We start from the raw sequence: 15355 nt of genomic DNA, 5'->3' as shown, positions 1-15355 counted from the left end.
ACGGGGCGGGGGCGAGGGCGGGCTGCCGCTGGGGCCCTGGGCAAGGGGCGCGGCCCAGGACACCCCTCCCAGCCCCTTCGGGCGGGAGGAGCAGAGAGCGGGTCCTGCCTGAGTGAGTGAGGCTGGGGTCGGGGGTGGATTCTGCCTAGAGGCTCAGGCCCCGGCCCACCGAGGCCACGCGTGTTTCATTGCGTTCTCGGGCGCGCGGCACCCTCCCGGCCACCCTCCCCACGGGACCGGGACGGACGTTTGAGATCCCGGTCGTCACACGGGCGCGCTGCAAACTGTCTCTGCGCCGGCAGACCAGACGGGGGACCCCTTGAGTCCGAGGCCACGCCTGGGCCTTACCAGGGCCGCCACAGGCGTATCCCGGACTCCGGGCTCTCGGCGCCGTGACGAGACCCCGGCTGCGGTGCCGGGACGTGGGTGGACGGGCCGGGGAGACCGCCAGGGAGGAGGAGCCTGGATGGCAGGCACCGCGAGCCGCTGGCGCCCGGATTAGGGCCCCAAATGGCGGGGGCGCAGGGGCCGCAGCGCGTGGGCGCCTCGGGGCGGGGAGTGGCGCTGTCCATGGTGCTGCCCACCGTGCGCTCGGGCACCAGCGGGAAGCGCAGCCCGCCGCCGCCGCCGCCCTCTCCGCGCCGCCGAAGCTGGCTAACGCCCGGCAGACAGCCACGGAAGCCCGACGGGTACTCGGCGCCGCTGCGGACGGGCCAGAGCCCTGGGGAGAGGGGAAGGGGAGAAGAGAAAGGGAAAGTTGTAGAGAAGAGGGAGAAAGGGAGGGGAGAAGCGTGGAGGGGAAAGGAAGAGAAGAAGGGAGGGAAGAGGAGGGAGGCGAGGCCACCTGGAGGTCCAGACCTTCTTCCACTCGGATTACCACTCCACAGCCCGCCGCCCTTGCTGCCTCCCGCCTCCAGTGGCCTGGGCCCCGCCTCGCCCGGCTGCCCAGGCCCTGTGCCTTTTTCTCCATCCATCCCTCAGTTATCTGGCCCCGTGTGTATGCAGGGCTCCTCCCCCGCAAACCTCCCAGGGCCCCCTCTACCTTGCACCGAGCTCTGGAGGCTTTTCATGTACTTGACGCTCAGCTCCAGGATGTCGGCCTTCTCCAATTTGCGTTTCCGGATCTGCGGTTGGTGGGAAGGGCTCTCAGCCGAAAGCCCACGGTGGGTAGAGGCGAGGGCTGGATCGCATCACCCACCACCGCGCCCGGGCTCACCTGGTGCGAATAGTGCTTCTCCAGCAACGACCGGAGCTGCTCCAGCGACACGTTGATGCGCGCCCGTCGCTTCTTCTCCATCAGTGGCTTGGAGATCTGTGGACAAGAGGCTGTTAGAGGGCGGCGTTGCAGCCCTCTCGCCCTTTGCCCCCGCCGGCGGGCAGGGCCCCCACCCCGAGCTCTTCAGCACCCCGGACCTTTCGGAATCTGCCCGCAGGGCCCCCAGAGCTGCCCTGGGTCTCGGGCTCAGTGCCCATGTTGTCGCGTACGTGCCCGCGGGAGGCGGCCAAGCCTTTATAGGGGCCCCTCGTTTACATGTCAATGAGGGATCCTGGGCTCCAGGACCCCTGAGGGGGAGGGGAGGAGAAGGGGACACACAGTGAATTCCCCACCTCCCTCTGCCCGACCCCTCCTGCCGCCCAGGCTTCAGCTCTGCCCCAGGGCCTCTCCTCCCTCCCCAGCAACCCCTCACCCTTCCCAGTCTTTCCCTTATCCCTCTCACCCCACCACTTCCCGCGTCTGGGATCCCCTCCAGGCCCATTCTCCCAGTATCCCGAAGTTCTGGCCCCGCCACCAGGCCCACCTGCCTCGTCCTTGCTGCTCTTGCCTCTGAGTGTTCTTGGGGTCCCACTGGGGGTGCACGGGCCCAGCCAGCTCTGAGCCCCGCTAGCGACTATGACAGAGCCCGGGCCTCGGGCCTGGTGAAGATCTGATGAAGATGCGAGGCCGGGAGCACCCGCCCGCCAGGCTTCCAGCAGGCTTCACGCTCTGGCCGTGCTGGCCACGCACATTAGTGGCCCTAATGTCGGGACAATGCAGCAATTTTCTGCCTGTGGCCACTCAAAGCCGGGCCCGCGGGGGCCACACAGGGACATGTGTCCCATTAAAGCGTGCAGCCCGCCCGCAGGGCCACAGCCTCCCACTCGCCGGGCCTGGGGCCTGGGAGTGCCCGGGCTCAGTGCCCTCTGGCCACGAGGAACCGCGCTCTTCCCTGGGGAGGTGGGCCTGCTGCAGCCTCAGGCCGGGCAGGCAGAACAGCCTCCGAGCCGGTAGGGTGTGAGGGCTGTGGGGCGGACTCGGGCTCTGAGAACCTCTCCCGCATGGGAAGGCCTGGGGGCTTATTCCCACCGCCGCTGGCTCCCAGAGGGTAGGTGGGGGTGGGAAGACCACCGACCACCTGGGGGAGCGTCATTGCGGCTTTTGCAGGTCTGGGACACCTCTGAGCTGGACACCTCGGAGCTCAGGGAAGGAGGACCTGCCTCCGGCCGCAGTCCCCGCGAGGACTCGGCTGCAGGCCTGGGTGCGGCCCCAGGAGCAGGACCGCAGGGGCTGTGGCTGACAGGAAGGCTGAGGTCTGGGGGAGACACTGGGTTCGAACTCATGCAGCTCCCTGTCCTGGACTCAGCCTCAGTTTCAGTGTCTGTGCACTGGGGTTCCGCAGTGGAGCCCGCGGCAGAGGGATGAACAGCTTGGCCTGTGCAGGGCTCCGCGGGGGGAGGGAATGGCTAGGTTCTGGTTGGGCCCCCAGCTCCCTCCAGCGGGGCCTCTCTCCCCTCCCGCCCCGCCCGGGAGGTATTGAAGGTCCGGCCGGGGCAACCTCGTTCCCAGGCGCCAAGCGGCGAGGAGAACGGCGCCCCGCCTTCCTTTCAGGCGGAAGCTGCGGCTCCAGCGGCTCCAGGGTGCTCCTCCGCCCGGGCCGCAGGGACCTCGGGCCAGATCCGGGCCGCGCCCGGGCGAGCGGCGGGGCCAGGCCAGACGGAGGGCGCTGGCACGCGCCGGGCGGCTTTGAAGCGCCGGGCTCGCCGGGCCGAGCCGCCTCCCGCGCGCGCTCTGGCGGGGGCGGGGACGGCGCGGTACGGGGCGCCGCGGGGCCGGCGGGCGGCGCAGCGGGCACAAAGGGGGCAGCGGAGTGTTCAGGGCTTTGTGCCGGCCCCACAAAGCCGCGCCCCCTCGGGGCCGAACTCGGGGCGCCCCGCCGTGCGCAGGCTTCCAGCTGCTGCACAGCTGCACCGACACGGGGCGCGCGCCTCGCCCTGGCGCCCCGCCCCCCGCCCCCCACTTGCCGCCGCCCGCGGGCCGCGGGGCAATTTGTTCTCTAATTACGACCCCTCCCCGGGAACCGCCGCCCGCGCCTTTCCACTGCGGCGCATTAGCAAACCAATGGCGCTCGGCGGGTCCTCCGGCCGCAGCGGGAGCGCGGGCCGCCCCTCTCCAGAGTTAGGGCCCCGTAAAGGGGCCCCCGTGGCCCCCGGGCCCGCTCTCCTCTCCTGCTGCGGCGCGAGGATCCCGGCCGCGCAGGGTGGGGCCGCTCACGTGGGCGGCTCAGTGTTTCTTAAGCGGCGCAAGATGGACCGCAAAACGCTCTAATTCGCCATGTTCTGCTCTGGCTGCCGGGGCGAGGCCGGCGGTCGGGGGTCTCAGCCTCGAGGCCCGCCCCCGCCCCTGCCCCTTCCCGAGCCTCCGCGGCCCCAGCCCCACCCCCACCCCGGTGCGCTCGCGAGTCCCCCTACCCCCACCCGCCGCACGTCCTCTCGCCGAGTCCTCCTGCCTGGGCTGATCCCCCATCTACTTTCCCAGCTCCCCCTCCCCTAGACTCAGGGCTGAAAGGCCCCCTCTCCCTTCCCGCACTCATGGACAGCGTCCCCCACCCCTTCCCCACTTGACCCCAATTCGGCTCCTCCTGGGCGGCCACTTCCCCCTCTAGGTTAAAGGCGATGTCCGTGGAGAGGATCCTAAATGAGTCCACCGAGGTCCCTCCCGACACCCAGGCTGGGGACGCCATTCCACCCGTCTCCCCTGCTGTGGGCCAGGCGGCTTCTGGGCGCCCTTCGCACACCCGGGCAGGCCTGGCCCCCGAGGCGCGCAGGGGCGGAGAGGCGTTTTCCGAAGGGGGGGTGCGCAAGTCCTCTCAGAGTACACTCAGGACAAAGCGAAGGGCATGGACCAACTTAGGCCGCGCTTCTGCAGGCTGGGATGTAGGCCACCAACCCGCTTCCATCTTTACGGTCTGGGGTCCCCAGGGCGCCTGTAAAGGAGCACATGTCCAGGCCGAGCGCCGGGGAGGCCGAGGCTGCCCCTGCTCATTCACGGAACCAATTCCTTCTGTCGCTGGGGAGGGAGGGCGCTGGGGGCTCCCGGAACCTCTCCGGGCCCTGCTTCCTCACGCTGGGCGGTTACGGCGGAGAGCAACTGCGTCTTTGCCCTCCCTTCTCCCCTTTGGCTTTCTTGACTTTTTAAAAAATGTATTTGTATTGATTCCAGAGAGGAAGGGAGAGGGAGAGAGAGAAACATCAACGACGACAGAGAATCATGGATGAGCTGCCTCCTGCATGCCCCCCCACTGGGAATGGAGCCCGAAAACCGGGCACATGCCCTGAGCAGGAATCGAACTGTGACCTCTTGGGTCAGAGGTCAACACTCAGCCACTGATCCCATGCCAGCCGGGCTGGCTTTCTTGACTTTGGCAACAATAACAACAAAAATAAATAATAAATAAATAAATAAATAAATTGCAGACGGAGTCGGGTCAGGACACGAGGTGGGGAGGGGTTTCAGGCCTCCGGACAAGGGCCCTTTAGCCCTGGGCAGCCCCGACCCCACCCCACCCCACCCCACCCCACCCCACCCCCCCGTGGCGAGAGCCCCTTCCTTCCTGCGGCCCCAGGCACGTTAGGCTGCGCTCACTGGAGAGTGTTGCAAAGGCCCCTTTGGTGCGGGAACGGCCCGCCCCCGCGCAGATGCATTTCAAAGCGGAATGGGGTGATTGCTCCATGTAATTAACTGTGGGGACACAGCGAAAGCCCGGGAATGACTCAGCCGATTGTCTCCGGATGGGGTTGGAGAGGCCGCGATTGTTTAACTCTCTTTAGCTGGGTGGGGACTCCAACAGCTCGGCCGCCAAGGGTCCTCCAGGGGACAAAGACTGGGACTGCGGTGAGTGCATCAACACTGCACCCGGCTGGCCCGGCCCTGGGAGAGTGAATTCCGAGAGACCCCCATTGTCCCCGCCTTTTGTGCCTCTCCCCAGCTGGCTCTAATCTTTAAATATTTACCCGGCTGCTTTGTGCACGGCTGACTTATGCACTTTGGGCTGATGTGCTCGTAAATTACGCGTCACTTACCCATTTCCAGAGGCGGGAGAGGAGGCTTTAATGCCTGGAGCCCAGAACGGCCCAGGGAGGGAAAAGAACACTTTCGGAGAACCAGGGTCCTCCCCCCCCCCCCCCCCCCCCCGCCTCACCCCCGCCCCTGCAGGGCTGCAGCCACACTGGACAGCCTCACTCCCACCTTCTCGTGGGAATTGGAGGAAGCCTGTGAGTGACGAGGGGACCAGGAGGCCCCTCTAACAGCCAGTGACTGGGGACCCACACACAGAGGTGGGGGAGAGGCCCGGTTCTCTGACTTGGTGCCAAGCTTGGAGAGGAGCAAACTTTTCACCCTGGGAAGCTGATGTGGGTTGAGGTGCTTGGTTAAGGCCTAGCCTTGCACTTGCAGCTCCCTGCTCCGCCCCATTCTCTCTTGCTCAATCAAGTAATCCGTTGAAGAAAGGGAAGCCTAATGTTATCTCAGCCTGCAGTTCAACTGGGGGAAGTCAAGGTGTTCTTAGGACTCTTTCAAACAGGAGGGACCCCGACTGGGGCTGAGGATGGAAGCCGCCCCAGCTGGTGGGCGGGGGGCTGGAGGAGAGGGCGGAGGGAGGGCCCTGCCGAAGGACCTTCCTGCATGAGAAAGCTCCCTTTGTGCTGGCCTTGCAGTTTAGAACAAAACACATTCAAATGCTTATTTACAAAAAAAGGCCAGCGAGGCATCCCAGGGCGGAGCAGTTTTCCTGTATTTTCTTATATTTTGTGTAGGCTTGTTCCCCTGGACTGGGGTAGGGGGCACTGGAGAGCTGGGTGCAGAGTGGATGTGTTAGATCAGATCACTTTATTCTCTGTGTGTGTTCCTGTCTGTCTGTGAGTATCTCTCTGTGTTCCTCGGTTTCCCTGGGCCTATGCCAGTGCGTGGATATATGCGCTTTGCCTTTCTCCTCCATCACTGGCCTGTGAGCCCTGAGCCCTGAGAAATTCAGCCACTCCAGTGACTGTGAAAAATCCCCCATCCGTCCCTCTCGACCGGGCCTATCCAGGAGGGGACTGCTCCCCTTCTCTTCAACTTCTCCAAGATGGGGCTGGGAGGGTGTAAGGCAGCAGTTCTCAACCTGTGGGTCGCAACTCCTTTGGCGGTCGAACGACCCTTTCACAGGGGTCGCCTAAGACCATCCTGCATATCAGATATTTACATTACGATTCATCACAGTACCAACATTACAGTTATGAATTAGCAACGAAAATAATTTTATGGTTGGGTCACAACATGAGGAACTGTATTTAAAGGGCCAGAAGGTTGAGAACCACTGGTGTAAGGGGAAGTGGTGGGCAGAGGAGAGGGGTGGCCCTCCAGTTTGAATTACATGACTCTGTGCCCCTAGAGTGGGGGTGGTCCCTGGGGGAAACCAGGGCCATACATCAGCGTGGAGAGCAGAAGTCAATGGCCAGAGATGGAGGTTCCTGAGAGCGGCTCCCTGCCCCAGGACCAGACTCACTCCCAGGACCGAAGAGGAAATGAGCGCCCCCTAGTGGCCTCAAGGCTTCTTGGCACAGAGGGAGAAGCCGTGAGTCTGGGGGAGACCTTGATAAACTGGGGCAGAGGCAGGAGAGGGGTTCAACATACAGCCCAGGCCTCCTTCCCACATGGCGCCAGCCGACTTTGGATTTTAAAACATTAACACTCCTTTTCATTCTGACCAACCGAGTAGAGCACCTGCCTTCTGAGCACCATTTGAACATGGCATCAGGCTTTACCGAACGTTAGCGATGCCTGACTGTGAAGTCAGGATCCCCAGATTTTTACAGAAACATTTTACAGAAACTGTAAGAGTTGATTTGCCCGAGGTCACAAAGTGGAACCGCAGCAGCACCGGGCCCGGATTCCAGCCCAGGCTCCATCCTTCCCTGAACCCAGGCGTCCTGACAGGTCCTGTGGGGACAGAGGAGGGTAGGACTTGGATGACGGCAGCTCGCAGCCCGCCCGGCCTCAGGGATGTCTGGCCCGCTACTCAGGGCTCCAGCTCCCCGGGGGCCTGTCCCCTATCCTGCCACGTGCTCGCTTCCTCCTGCCTCTGTGCCTCCCTCCCCCCCTTCCTACCCTTAGCCGCCCTTGATCTCATTTCCAGCGGCAGGCAGGCAGGCTGCCGGTTCCCCAGGGCCCCAAGACCTAGTGGCAGCATCTCTCCCACGCAGACTCTTCACCCGCGGCCCTCCCACCCATGATCCCTCCCTGGGGTCCCTCTCTCTCCATCCTTACTTGCTGCTGCCCCATTCCCACCCAGCACAGTCTTTTCTAGTCCTTTGTTGACGTGCCTTTCTCCTCCACCATTGCTTCTTAGCTCCCGAGGGAGGTTGGGGGGGGGGGGGGGACTCTTAACCCTTTAAAGGACAATTTCTGATTATAAAAGTAATTTGTTGCCCCGCCGATGTGGCTCAGTGGTTGAGCGTCGACCTATGAACCAGGAGAACAGGGTTCGATTCCTGGTCAGGGCACATGTCAGAGTTGCCGGCTCGATCCCCAATGTGGGGCGTGCAGGAGGTAGCGGATGGATGATTCTCATCATTGATGTCTTTCTCTCTTTCTCCCTCTCCCTTCCTCTCTGAAATCAATAAAAATATATTTTTAAAAAAGTACTGTAAGTTGATTGTGGGCGATATGGAAAATACAAAAACCTATAAAGAAGAAAATTGAAGTCGCCCGGAGTTTTACCACCGGAAGATAACCGCTGTTAGATAACTTTGGCTTCTATGTCACTCATTTTCCCAGGCTCACAGAAATGATTCTGTTTTGCCCAAGTGAAATCAAGAGCACACTGTAAGGTTCTAGTTTCTGCCTCTTAAAAAAGTCACATAATCCTGGTTGCTCCGCCATCGGCCAAGTGGGCGGTCATCCGCGCTTAGGGTGCCCAAGGGCAGTATCCCCGAGGCGGTGCTGCGTGGGCTCCACGGGGGGGGGGGGGCGGGGGGTGGTCACCGCGCTCGGTCCCCGCGTGCGGACCCCTGGACGTGGAGGATGGGGTCGGCCCCGCTAAAGGCGGCAGGTGAGAATTTGGGGGGGCGAGCGCGGGGCCGCCGAGGGTGGGGTCGCTTCATATTGCAGGGGATTCTGGAGTTTGGGGGAGACTTCTCTGCCGCGCTGGTCAGTAAGTCTCCGGGAGGCCGGCGGGGCGGGGCCGCGAGAGGGGGCGGGGCGGATCGGGAGGGGCGGGGCCGAGCCGAGGGGCGGGGCCTCGGGCGGGGCGCTCCCGTCAAATTCCGGCCCCAGGCCGGCGGCGCGGCGGTATCGCGAGAGCTCCAGGGCGGCGCGCGGCTCCCGCGGCTCTTCCCGGCCGGCGTCCGCGGCGCGGCGCGCAGGCGCGGCGGGCGGGTTTCCCGGGGCTACAGCCGGCGCCGCGCCCGCTGTCGGCCGGCTGCGCCATGGCGGGCTGCGCGGCGCGGGCTCCGCCGGGCTCCGAGGCGCGGCTCAGCCTGGCCGCCTTCCTGCTGGGCGCCTCGGTGCTGGCGCTGCCGCTGCTCACGCGCGCCGGCCTGCAGGGCCGCACGGCGCTGGCGCTCTACGTGGCCGGGCTCAACGCGCTGCTGCTGCTGCTCTACCGGCCGCCGCGCTACCAGGTGCGGGCCGGGGCGGGGGCCGGCGGGCCGGCGGGCGGGCGGGACGCCGGCACCCTCCCGGGGGGCCGGGCCGGGTGGGCCGGGAGCGGGGCTCCTTCCCCGGAGCGCTCCGTGGCCGGAGTCACCCGGTGGCAGCAGGGACCGCGCCTCGCCGGGCTCAGGGGCGTGGGGCCGGGCCCTCCACCCGGCGGGGCGGGTGCAGAATTGCAGTTGGTGCGGTTCAGCAGCTGCGGCAGCCGCGCGTGGGGTGAGCAGGGAGCGAGCTCACGAGTCCTTTTACGTAATTGAAGGTGTGGAGACCGACCTGCTGGCAAGTCTGAGGTCAGGCGCCCCGCGGTTCCGTGGAGGGGGCCGGGCGCAGTCCCGGCTGCTCGGACCAGACTCGCCGCGGGGACCTGGGAGAATCCTCCCAATAAATTAGGGTCACAGTTTACCCACAGCCCCGAGTAATAATAGCAGCAATAAGTAATAAAGGCAGCAAACACTTATGTGGCATTTACTCTTCTGTGCTTTTCATGGTAAGCCTCAAGGCGATTCTAAAAGGTAGGAATTATCATACCTATTGCATAGATGGGGAAACTGGGGCCCAGGGAGGTTAAGTAACTTGCCCAGGGCCACACAGGCAGCCAGCGCTGGGCTCGGGATGTTAACAAGACCGGGTGCGAGCCGGTGGCCTGCGGGTCCCAGGGAGCAGGGTGTGTGCCCCGGAACAGCCGGCTGAGGGCTCCTCCCGGTCTCTTTCAGATCGCCGTCCGAGCCTGCTTCCTGGGCTTCGTGTTCGGCTGCGGGGTGCTGCTGAGTTTCAGCCAGTCTTCTTGGGATCACTTTGGCTGGTAAGAAGGCCTTTGGGAGCAGTGGGTTTGAGGCTAGGGCGGCAGAGCAGAGGGCAGTCGTGGCATTCCATCTCTGGCTGGCTGAAAGCTGGGTAGGGCCACGTGCCTCCGGCTGCGAGTTTGACATGCTTGGTGGTGTTCTGTGGAAACCAGGTATCTACCTTCCACCTGGATTCCTGCATCTCGGACCTTGAGAGCTTGTGCCCATTGGTCACTTCTGTTGCAGGCAGAAGCAGGTCTCCCTGGCACCCTCCCCACAGGTGCCCCCACCTGCAGCGGCAGCTGCTGGGACATCCTGGGGGAGGGGGAGGGGGAGGGGCGCTCTGGCTGGCCTTCACAGGCCTGTTGCGTCTCTCATTTCTATTAGGTCACAGCTAGTGCATCATCCCCCACGGCCAGTCTGGGACTTGTCCCTAAGCTATGATTGCAGTCCCTTGAGCCTTCTAGTCCCTGACCTAGATATGAGCCCGGGCTGCAAGGTAAAAGGCCTGATCTCCTGTTATCAACACGGATCCATCCAATTCTGTTGCTGGAATTGTTTCAATTCCATTCTTTTTTTTTTAAATTTTTTGTGTTTGACATGCATTACTACTTTATTTTGCTAGTTCCCACTTTATGCTTTACTGTGTGTGGTGCCATTTCAAAAAGGCTGAAGGACCCATATGCCTTCCTGTTCACTTGTTTGTTTGTTTGTTGGTTTGGCATATGACATTCAAAAGCATAGTCCCTTTAAAACCGCCCTTTCTGCCCCGACCGGTGTGGCTCAGTTGGTTGGGCGTCCTCCTGGTCACTGAAGGGTTGCTGGGTGCAATACCGGTCGGGGCACATGCCTGTAGGGGGTGTGCAGGAGGCAGCCGATCCACATGGATGTTTCTCTCTCTCCCCCTCTCCTCTCTAAAAAATAAATAAATAAATAAATAAATGAAAGCAATAAAGAATCGTAAAAAAACCATGAAACCGACCACTGCCTGCAAGCCTGAGGGATTAGTATGGGCGCCTGAGGTCCACCCTCAGGCGGGACAGTGCGGCTCCTCAGGACGAGGGCGTAGTTTCACAGCCCAGATCTGCGCTTGGACCCATGGCGATTCCTTCGCCCCAGCTGACCTCTGTCTCTTTTTTTAAAATTTCCTCCCCCCAAAGTTCAAGTTTAACCTCTCTCTCCTTTGCTGTCAATAGGTACATGTGCTCCCTGTCCTTGTTCCACTACTCGGAATACTTGGTCACGGCGGTCAACAACCCCAAAAGCCTGTCCCTGGACTCCTTCCTCCTGAACCACAGCCTGGAGTACACCGTGGCTGCCCTTTCTTCCTGGATAGAGTTCACCCTTGAGAACCTGCTCTGGCCAGGTCAGTGTGCCCTGCTCGCCCCTGGGCGGGGGTGGCTTCCACGCGGGCGTCATGGCAGTGACGGGGGAGGGGGGGCTCTCCCCTCGGGCCTAATCTCCCGGAGCGATTTCCGCAGACCTCCGTCCTCACTAAGCTCTTTATAGAGGGACTGTGCACCCACTTCTGGATGTTCAAGTCGAGGGCAGGGTGACCTCTTGCTTTAAGCCTTGCAGCGCGTAGTGCGCCCTCTGAGACGAGGCCCTTCCTCTGATCGCTGTAATCCTAACTTCCCCGTCGGAGGAGACTTGGACCCATGGCTTTTCTGTGCTTGAGAAATTCCACACGGAGATTTTATTAGCAAAAGCCACTGCACCAGGAGCCTGCTCCCCAGGTGAACTTCCCGCAGCAAAGTAACCACATGTATGTAGTCCCAGGAGTCAGTGAATGGCCAGAGCGGGAGCGCCGGGTCCTGCTGTGTTTCACTTGCTGTCCTTGTCCCCAAGGGAAGGACGGGAGCATTTTTAGAGAGAGGGAGGGAGGGAGAGGGATCGAGAGATAGAAACATCGATGAGAGAGGAACACCATCGATCGGCTGCCTCCTGCACACCTCTTACTGGGGATCAAGCCACACCTCGGGCATGTGCCCCGACTGAGAATCGAACCAGCTACCTCAGTTCCTGGGTCAACACTCAACCACTGAGCCACACCAGCTGGGCTGGTTGTTGGCACTTTAAACGGATGAACAGCAAAACTTAGGGGGATGTGTTTTGCTTGTACTTACATTTTAACCTGATGACAAACGCTGGTGCCCAGCCAGCGAGGTGCGGTCCCCGGTTCCTGTCTTGGAAAATAGATTCATTTTAAGCATCCGAAGGGAGAACTCAGCAGTTCGCTTGTCACGTGTCCCCTGCAGAACTGAAGCAGGTCACCTGGCTCAGCACCACGGGCCTGCTGATGGTGGTCTTCGGAGAGTGTCTGAGGAAAGCGGCGATGTTTACGGCTGGTTCCAACTTCAACCACGTGGTGCAGAACGAAAAGTCAGAAACCCACACTCTGGTGACGAGCGGGGTGTATGCCTGGTTCCGGCACCCTTCTTACGTGGGGTGGTTTTACTGGAGTATCGGAACCCAGGTACAGTATCGGAGGTAACCCTGGCCTCCTTTAAGTTTTCTTCAAATATTTTTTTATTTGACATATAATTCCCGTACCTATAAAATCCACCAGTTCAAAGTGTACTATTGAGTGGGTTTCAGTGTATTCGCAAGGTTGTTGGTCCTCTTTATTTATTTAAAAATATATATATTTCTATTGATTTTAGAGAGGAAGGGAGAGGGGGAGAGAGATAGAAACAACAATGATGAGAGAGAATCATGGATCGGCTGCCTCCTGCACCCCCCTACTGGGGATGAGCCCGAATCCCTGACGTGTGCCCTTGACCGGGAATCCAATCGTGACCTCCTGGTTCATAGGTCGACGCTCAACGACAGCCATGCCGGCTGGACACCTCATCTAATTTATTTCGAGGGTCTCTCGGGCCCTTGGCGGGGAGTCCTGAGGATCTGACAGAAGCAGGTGCCGCTCGTGTCCACAGTATCCGTCACCCTGATCAGCCTCGTGTCCCCACCAGGTGATGCTCTGCAACCCCATCTGCGGCGTGGGCTACGCGCTGACGGTGTGGCGCTTCTTCCGGGACCGGACGGAAGAGGAGGAGATCTCGCTGATCCACTTCTTCGGGGAGGAGTACCTGGAGTACAAGAAGCGGGTGCCCACGGGCCTGCCCTTCATAAAAGGGGTCAAGGTGGAGCTATGACCCCCGGGGCGCGGCGCCTCCCACTCCGCGCAGCCCGGGACAAACGGTCTCCGGTGGGCCACTCTGCAGGATGGATTCTCTTAATCACTTTATACTCACCATTTCCTCTTTGGGAACATCCCTCAAGACCAAAGGTCAGAGGCCTTAGGACCAAAGGCCCCCTCCCCCAACTTCCCGGAGCGTCTGTTCTTGGGCTGAATCGAGAGCTGGGATGGGGATGAAAGATGAACCAGGAGCGGGTAACAGCACAACGGCAGCGCTGGGCGGGGCGGTCCTGGCCACAGGAGGCCTCGCTGCATTTGGGCTGTAACCAAGCCCCCGCCCCCGGGCCAGGTGGACTCATTACTCGGAATCAGGTTTCTTCCGCCGGAAGGGGCGTGGGCACCAGGGCTTTCTAGCGTTATCGATACATTTTAACCGAAACCAGCCCTAACCACCTCATTCCCATCCTCCGTGGGCGCATGAGCATCTATCCAGTTTTAAGCCGCTTCCTGATAAGGCTCTCCATGTATTTATCCTATTGACACACCTGTTTTTATGAATGGCAGTGTGAGTGCAGAGGGGCTCGGTGTTTACAGCCCCAACTCCTATTTGGCACAAAGGAAGCATCCACACCTGGCCAATTGGCTTTGTGTTACCAGGGAGCCCCGCCCCCCCCATGGCCTCCTGGCCTGCCCCTGCCCTCCCCCAGTGGGGCTGTCATCAGTGGCAGGCATGTCCGAGATGTGTCCTTAGTCCTTTGTCCAAGAAGCGGTTCCTGGACGCCTGCTCTGTGCGAGGCCTTGTCAGACACTGGGAAGTACTGCCCTCCATCGATTTGGGTTCTATTTTTTACCATAGCGTGTAGTTTTGTGTTTTGATTCAAATCTATTAACTTGATTTCTATGTTTCGTTCTCAAAATTTCATCGTCCCTGATGCCACTTCAAACTGTCTTCCAAAGGGGTGTGAGCGCTCGCGCAGCTGCACAATGCAAGGCGACTCTTGAAAGTCTTACCTAGAGCAAACAGTCCCGACTGAGAGTCCTGTTTCTGTCTTTCCAGTTCAGGGAGAGTGGTTGGCTGTAGGAGTCAAACATGAGTTGTTAAGACCCTCGTTTGGTTCCGGACTAGACAGGAGCGTGGTCTATGAGATCCTTCCGCGCAAGGCGGCGGCGGCGCTGGGACCGCGGCGGAGCGCAGACCTGCGGCCTCCGAGGAGCCACTACCTTTCCGTGCCTAGACTCCCCATCTGTAGAATGGGGTCAATACCGCCTACCTCACAGGGGTGTGAAGACTCAGAAGAACGTCAAACGTTTTTAATGCTTAGAGGACAGAGGACATTGTGGAATCTGTACTGTGTGAGAGTTGCGCAAAAATGGACATTCGGTTAACTGTACCAGATGCCGGAAATGTGTGCAAAAGAGCATTTTACCAACTCAAAATAGTATTAATTTCTAGATTTCACGGCCTAATTGATCATTTCGTCATCATATACCAAAGAGGCGTGCGGGGTCGCTGACTGCTGGGGTGAGACCCAGGGACCCGCCCTGGGCCGGGGGAGGGCTGTGCAGTCAGACTGGCCAAGGCCACTGCTGGCCTGAGCCAACCTTGTTCCCCAGACCGCGCTCCGTGAGATCAGCTCCACTTAGTAGGGCTGCAGGATGGAGGGGGGGGGGGGGCAGCCACCCCCAGCTCTTTGAGGAAAACTTGTTGCCGCGTGGAGCCAGTGTGGACCCAGATCTAAGGCCCCTTCCGGGCCATGGATTTGTCTCCTTAGCAGCTGGGGAGCAGCTCTGAGGGCCCCGGGCCTTGTGAGGTGTCAAGTGTGATGATCTGTTCTTCCTCCCCCTGCCTGGAGTTCAGAGCCCACCTTCCTGCTGCCAGGAGCTCAGCCCTGGGCCACTGGGGCTGACAGAGCAGGTCCGGAGGGGCAGGGAGAACATTGCGCCCTCCTTTGCAGTCAGTCCCAGGGCAGAGGCCCGCGATGACTTCAGGATAGAAGATAAGCCGGTGAGGGACAGGGTTTGGCAAGGGGCTGGCTTTCATCGGGTCCTGGCTCTTCAGGTTATTTTTAACCGGACAAATTTAGCAGCGATGGCCTGCCGGGCAGGGAATCGGGTTAATGAGGTGCGGGCTCTCTGGGTACTCCCCCAGCTTCCTGGGCCAAGGCCGTTTCCAGTGCCCTCGAACGAAACCGCCAGGAGATTTCTCGTGCCATTGCGGCTTCTTAAGGGGAACACGGGCACTGCGCAGAGCCACGCTGCCTGGAAGCCGTGGACGGAGCCCTTACACAGGATCTGCGGGGCTGCTCGTGGCAGCTTACAGCCAAGTGGGAGCGAGCTGGGCAGGAAGCAAAAGGCCGAGACCCCACCGCCCCTCCTGGTGTGAGCTGGTAAGAGTCAATGTTACCAGTCCCTCCCATCCATTCAGCACTCGGTGATGACTGGTGATGACCGATGGGGGAAGTATTCCTAAGCTAATACATTGCATCA

At 61.0% G+C, this 15355-nt stretch overlaps 2 protein-coding genes across 2 annotated transcripts; one reads left to right on the top strand and one right to left on the bottom strand.

Annotated features, from left to right (window-relative positions):
- Positions 1 to 344: 344 nt before the first annotated feature.
- On the bottom strand, positions 345 to 1858 carry HES3 (hes family bHLH transcription factor 3). Its single transcript, XM_070403111.1, has 4 exons — positions 1800 to 1858; positions 1217 to 1312; positions 1043 to 1124; positions 345 to 721 (listed from the first exon to the last, which is right to left on the bottom strand). Exons 2-4 carry the CDS (start codon positions 1295 to 1297, stop codon positions 345 to 347), a joined length of 540 nt encoding a protein of 179 aa, XP_070259212.1. The 5' UTR covers positions 1298 to 1312; positions 1800 to 1858.
- A 6829-nt stretch (positions 1859 to 8687) lies between these two features.
- Positions 8688 to 14322, top strand: ICMT (isoprenylcysteine carboxyl methyltransferase). Its single transcript, XM_070403965.1, has 5 exons — positions 8688 to 8916; positions 9661 to 9749; positions 10926 to 11095; positions 11988 to 12205; positions 12702 to 14322. Exons 1-5 carry the CDS (start codon positions 8722 to 8724, stop codon positions 12882 to 12884), a joined length of 855 nt encoding a protein of 284 aa, XP_070260066.1. The 5' UTR covers positions 8688 to 8721; the 3' UTR covers positions 12885 to 14322.
- The last annotated feature ends 1033 nt before the right edge of the window (positions 14323 to 15355 follow it).

This window comes from Myotis yumanensis, unplaced genomic scaffold (assembly GCF_028538775.1).
Source record: "Myotis yumanensis isolate MYYU_CA2020_CCGP unplaced genomic scaffold, mMyoYum1.0.hap1 SCAF_2, whole genome shotgun sequence".
Lineage (NCBI taxonomy): Eukaryota > Metazoa > Chordata > Mammalia > Chiroptera > Vespertilionidae > Myotis > Myotis yumanensis.
The sequence above is the reverse complement of the archived record's forward strand: the minus strand, read 5'-3'. Positions and strand labels throughout refer to the sequence as shown.

What these genes read in the sequence shown, in the direction of transcription:
- ICMT (XM_070403965.1), top strand. Translation starts at nt 8,722, where the DNA reads ATGGCGGGCTGCGCGGCGCGGGCTCCGCCGGGCTCCGAGGCGCGGCTC. An exon ending in TGAGAACCTGCTCTGGCCAG is followed by an intron (nt 11,096 to 11,987) that starts GTCAGTGTGCCC and finishes TGTCCCCTGCAG; the next exon opens with AACTGAAGCAGGTCACCTGG. An exon ending in ACTGGAGTATCGGAACCCAG is followed by an intron (nt 12,206 to 12,701) that starts GTACAGTATCGG and finishes TGTCCCCACCAG; the next exon opens with GTGATGCTCTGCAACCCCAT.
- HES3 (XM_070403111.1), bottom strand. Translation starts at nt 1,297, where the DNA reads ATGGAGAAGAAGCGACGGGCGCGCATCAACGTGTCGCTGGAGCAGCTC. An exon ending in AGAAGCACTATTCGCACCAG is followed by an intron (nt 1,125 to 1,216) that starts GTGAGCCCGGGC and finishes CACCAACCGCAG; the next exon opens with ATCCGGAAACGCAAATTGGA. An exon ending in CCTCCAGAGCTCGGTGCAAG is followed by an intron (nt 722 to 1,042) that starts GTAGAGGGGGCC and finishes CCCTCTCCCCAG; the next exon opens with GGCTCTGGCCCGTCCGCAGC.